The sequence below is a fragment of the Leucoraja erinacea genome, chromosome 7, assembly GCF_028641065.1.
Source record: "Leucoraja erinacea ecotype New England chromosome 7, Leri_hhj_1, whole genome shotgun sequence".
Taxonomy (NCBI): Eukaryota; Metazoa; Chordata; class Chondrichthyes; order Rajiformes; family Rajidae; genus Leucoraja; species Leucoraja erinaceus.
In genome coordinates this window covers 14,707,868-14,713,867 of record NC_073383.1, presented here as the reverse complement: position 1 = coordinate 14,713,867, position 6,000 = coordinate 14,707,868, and the positions used below count along the sequence as shown (strand labels likewise).

General features: G+C 39.9%; 1 protein-coding gene across 1 annotated transcript in view; it reads left to right on the top strand.

Moving 5' to 3' along the window:
* The first annotated feature begins 806 nt into the window (after positions 1-806).
* col5a2b (collagen, type V, alpha 2b) overlaps positions 807-6,000 on the top strand; it is a 121,779-nt gene continuing 116,585 nt past the window's right edge. Inside the window, exon 1 of the mRNA XM_055637630.1 lies at positions 807-1,114. Within this exon, the coding sequence (XP_055493605.1) occupies positions 1,039-1,114 (76 nt within the window). The 5' untranslated portion in view covers positions 807-1,038. The remainder of the gene's footprint in view (positions 1,115-6,000) is intronic.

The following is a 6,000-nucleotide window of genomic DNA, read 5'->3' as shown; positions in this document are numbered from 1 at the left end:
ACTTCACTTTGTCTTTACCACCCTCTTCTCATGCGAATTGCTAAGGCTAAACCAAACTGTTTACAACACTCGATTTGATTCTGTGAAGGACTTATTAATGGATGTCATCTCCAATAATTTCAACAACATAACAGTAACAATTTTCACCTCATTTCCACCTCTGTTATACTAACATTGCCATTCATGAAATTCCAGTGATTTCCTTGACAATCCATCTCCCATCTTGAAATGTTTATGACAAAAACAAAAAGTGCGGAAAGTGTTCAGCAAACCAGGCAGCATCCGTGGAGAGAGAAACATTGCCTCCACCATGATTTTATGAACATGGAACAGGACTGATTCAAAAAAGATTAAAAAGAACAAAATTCATATGTTAGCCCTGTATTCATGGAATTGGAAATAATATTTCTGCAGGTTCTGTGTTAAATTTGAAACATTATTGCAATTTCATGCTCTATCACGGAACTCCATGAGGGATTCAACATGAAAGCACAGCTGAGAATACACTGGTAAATACTGTATTCTCCACATTTACAAGCTTATGTATGGGTATTCCGAACTTGGTAAGCATGCAAAAGCTTACATTTCCCTACAAATTCCCAGATAATTTATTCCCTTGTAAATGCTGTAGCCTTTAGTTCTAATAGGGGTTTAAATGCTGTCTATCTGAAAGACCAGTTGCTATTGTTTGTTCGAGAAACTTTGGTGGTAACGTTTTGAAAGTAAACCAATTGTGTTTCCAGGAGATGATTTATTTAAGTATGTTTTTTGTAATAATACGTCTGTATACTGTTAGGCGAATATCAATCAAACAAAGAATGGAAATGGGAGGCCCATCAGAGCGTCAGATTTCAAGGAAAGGCAGGAGAAGATATGTTGCCAATTTTTTCCTATTTAAAGCTTTACAAGCAGAAGCGAGGTCGCTGCTTGTTCTGGGGCTGGTGCTGAACGGAGAAGAACACATTGACTTGATCAAAGCAAATTTACAACTGAGTCCCTGTTTGTTTTCATGACAGGTCCTATGTCTAATATTTAGACATGAAGGACTTTGTACATGTAGGGAATCTTTGCCTCTTCATTTCATTACAAGTATCTCTGATATTAGCAGCTGTAGGTAAGTGCCTGCAGTAATCTGGATCTAAGTCAAGGCAATAAAATTGCTGGCTTTGTGTATTATGAAAATTTGCTTTAATGTTTAAGGTGCACGCTTGCTAATCAAAACTAGCTGTTGATATATTCAATGTGTGTTGTGTATGTTTTTTTTATATGACAGTTTTTTTCCTCCAGAAAGAACAGTTATATTTTGCTGCTACTACCTGACGATTCTTATGTAATTTTAGATGCAAAATCTGTTCATTTTGATTTTGCCATTAATTAGTTAGTGACCGGAATCTGGAGTATTGAATCCTTTCTCCACCCACTATTCAAAAACGTTCTGAAAATTCACTGGATGATGATCAGCAAGTGTACTCTGGAGAATTTGGGTTTGATTTCTTTCCAAACTGGGGCCACGTGTGAGTTATTAGTCTCTCAATCTCTCTTTAGGTTGCTTCTCAAACAATCCTCCAAGATCTTTTTATTTTGTTGTAGCTCCCCTAAATACTGCTTAGATATTGTGTGTAAACATTTTAATCTGATAGTGTTTCTGTGAAGTACCTTTGGACCTCCTTTCCTATGGCAAAGGCATTTTTTAATGCTAAATGGTGTTTTAATTCCACATCTAATCACAGTCGTACAGCTTGGAAACAGGGTCCTTTGGACCAACTTGTCCATATTAGACAAGATGCCCATCTAAGTTAGTCCCATTTGCCAACATTGGGCCCATATCCCTCTTTCCTATCCATGTTACTGCCCAAATGTCTTTTAAATGTTGTTGTTGCATCTGTCCCTATCTCGTCCTCTGACAGCTTGTTCCGTTTACCCACTGTCCTCTGTGTGAAAAGGTTGCCCCTCAGGTTCCCATCAGAACTTTCCCTTCTCAGTTTAATCATTAAGCCAAACCGACCAGAGTTCGATGCTGAGATGTTTCTGGTTTTTTGGGCATTGCTCACATATAGGGCATTTCAAGGCAGTCGAGTGCACTTTACTGCATTTAACTTTTATCGGTGCCTACAAACTTTTTTTCAGACTAAGAATCCCCATTCCACAACTTATTTAGCCTCTTACTATATCCGAAATGAATGTTGCAGCGTAAGTGTGGATAAGATCTTGGTTTTGTTCCCATCTCTTGTCTCATACATTATTTCTTGCCACATCTGACAGCTATTTATATTGTTTGGAATCTGTTTTTTTTCTATTCTATTAAAACACTGTTTAGTTCATATAAGGGAGCAGAAGTCTACAGATTACATTTGCACGTCACTGAAACATGCTGCAGTAAAATGTCGCAGAATCCGGCAGGGTTCTGTTTGAACATTTAGCTAATAGTAAAGCGTTTTATTGTTGCAAATGCCTCAGCTTCTGCTGTAATATAAAATGCATTTCATGATGCTCATCTGAGATCAGACAATTCTCCAAGGTTAAGGTTATCTGCAACTAAACTATTTTACTAGCAGAGCAAACTTTGCAGACCAGCTGTGCGATGAGTATACGTGCTAGAACTTATCCAAATCACATTTTAATGTGTTAACTTGTTCCCTTGGCAGCGCACTCAGGCACACTGTCAGCCAAACTGTCAGCCAAACTTAGAATCTTTTAATGGAAAAAGTCATGTACCATTCTTATAATGTTCTTAACTGAAGGATTATGTGAGATGAGTAGTTTTCAAAACATTAATCTGAAATGTTTGCAGTACAGTAACATTAACATTAACACCACCCTTGAGCACACATAATCCATCCATTAAAAACAACAAGATTAGGCACAATATCTCGTGTACTAGTGAAGGCAAGCTAAAGTGGAACAATGTAGGGGACCAGGCTGTGGTGTTTTGGTATCATTGATCCATGATTTTTGTGAGGGCAGACATGCAAACACTCGGAAATTTCTCATTTCCACTTTATCCCCACTCTTTCCCCTCCTCCCTGTCCCCTTCCATCTACAGTATATCCCTCCCTCAGGGTTTACATTTCACTCCTCCTCGTCTCTCCTCATTTGACACTATTATTTCTCCTTTTCACATCTCACCTCTGTCACTTACTTCACCCATCTGCCTAACATCAGCCATCTATGATATCCACCTAACTATTACCAGACGCTGTCCCATTCATTTTCCAGCTCATCCTCCCTGCTACAATCAGTGAAGAAGGGTCCCGACCCAAAACATTTCCTGCCCATTACCTCCGCACAATCTGCAGGACCCACCGAGTCAGCACTTTGTGTTTTGCTCACAGTTGCAGCATTCAGGGTTTCTTGCATCTCCATGCAAATATTTGTGTTGTTTCATACAAATATGGGCATGAAGGTGAGAATTTCAGGAGTGTTGCAATAATTGACATGAGCTTGTGCTAATTTCTATTATTATTACCTATTAAAGGGAGGTACATATCAAATGCGTAGGGAGGAACAGCAGCTGCTGGTTTAAACTGAAGATAGACACTGAGTAACGCAGCGGGACAGGCAGCATCTCTGGAGAGAAGGAATGGGTGACGTTTCGGGTCGAGACCTTTCTTCGGACTGCGAGTCATGGGAAAGAGAAACGAGAGATGTAGACGATGATGTGGAGATATAGAAAAAACAAATGAAAGATTTGCAAAAATATAGCAATGATAAAGGAAACAGGCTGTCTGCTAGGTGCGAACAAAAAACTGATGTGACTTGGGTGGGGGCGGATGGAGAGAGAGGAAATGCAGGGGTTATTTTAAGTTAAAGACATCCAATTCATACCCCTTGGTTGTAAGCTGCCCAAGCGAAGTACAAGATGCTGTTTCTCCAATTTGTGTTTGGCCTCACCAGGTCTCGACCAGAAATGTCACAAATTCCTTCCCTCCACAGATGCTGCTGGAGTTACTCCAGAATTTTGTGTCTATCGAGGTACATATCAAATTGATAGAAGAAATAGAAAGACAAAGTGTGCTTCAATGATTTTAGGATTGGAAGCTGTTAGTATTCAGAGGAAGCTGTGTGCCCTTGCACACAAATTGTTGAAAGCTAAAGTGAGCATTGCAAACAAATATAAAGCCAAACCATACATTAGCCAAATGGAACTTGGAGGAACAGCATCTCATATGCGTCTGGGTAGTCTAAACTTAAAAGCTTTCTCCAGTTTCAGGCAATCCGCAACCCTCAATGTGTTTATTTCTCCTCCGAATCAATCCACATTCTCTCACACAACCCTTCTTTCTAATACATACACCTCCCACCCCCTGACCCTCTGAGACATAGAGCATGAAAACTGGCCCTTCAGTACAACACTTCTAAGTTGCCCAAGATGCCTCACTCAGGCTAGCCCCATTTGCCAATGCCTGGGCCATATACCACCAAACCTTTTCCCATCCATATACGTGTCCAAATATATTTTGGATGTTGTCATTACATCTGCCTGTGGCAGCTGGTTTCTTATACCCACCACCTTCGTGTGAAAAGTTGCCTCTCCGGTTCCTGGTAAATCTTTCCCCTATCACCTTTAAAATATGGCCTATTGCTCTTGATACTCCTACCCTGGGAAATATAACCTATGCATTTACCCATATCGATTCCCCCCTTATGATTCTATACACCTTTATAATATCATCCCTGCACTTCCTGCTCTCCAAGAAATAAAGTCTTAGCCTGAACAACTTCTTGCTCTGACTCAGGTTCTTGATTCCTGGCTACAATCCTCCAAGTGCAGCATTACCAGCATCTTGTGCAACTGTACCATAACGTCCCAAGGAAATAGTCCTGATCTGAAACGTCACCTATCCATATTCTCCAGAGATGTCTTACAATTTAAGACTTTATCTTGTGGACTAGCCCTGTCCAATCCCATTATCATTTTAAAGCTAATAGAACTGTGGTCACTTGTCCCAAAGGTCTGGCTCATTGGCACTTCGGTCACTTGCCCTGCCCTATTTCCCAACTGTAGGTCATGCTTTTTTCCTACCCCTTGTAGGACCGTCTACATATTACCTCAGAAATGTTTTCTGAACACACTTGGTACACTAATACAACTTGTGTTTCCTAATTAATCAGTCATGTTATATCTGATTAATGTTGTGGAAGCATGCATTGATAGCAGAACCAGCTTTACTGGCCATCTCTCTTCCACACTCTCAAGTCCAATTGCAGGGTCTCAACCCAAAATGTCGACTATCCTTTTGCCTGCACTGATGCTTCCTGACCAGTTTGGTTTCTCCAGCAGCTTGTTTTATACTCTGATTCCCAGCATCAGTAGTCTCTTACAAATATATTGTCCTTTATTGAAAGAAGATTTGAATGGAAACCATGGGGACATCTTGTTCTTAATATATTTTTGTGATCTTTTGAACTGAGTCACTGGGAGGCCGAAGCTGGTTGATATAAAACGTCTTTATTTCTCAAGAGAAACAGACATTCTCGAGGAGAGCCTCATGGTAGAATCGTTCGTTCAAAGTAGACCGAGTTTCTATGTTTTAAACATGAAGACAACAATGAACTATTAACAAAATTATCAATGGTGACAATTATTTATTAAGCTTTAACATTTTGAGTGTGGACAAGTAACTGTATAAATAGATATTTACTGTGGCAGCATATTGGAACTTTAAGACATCTCTGAGTGAACAAACACCTTTACTGAAACACAATGATTCAAATGGACAGTCTCAAAGTTTCTGGAGACAAGGAATCCAGATACCCAACATTAGTGTTGTCAGCACAAGGAACTATAGATGCCAGCTTACAAAAACTGTTGTGGAGTAACTCAGCAGGTCAGGCAGCGTATCTGGAGGACATGAATATGTGATATTTCAGGTGTTACAATGGGCCCTGACTCGACATCATGTGTCCACATCCTCCAGAGACGCTGCCTGATCCACTGAGTTACTCCAGTACTTTGTGTTTTTAAAAAAAATACAAAGTCCCCAATTATTAATAGATAGA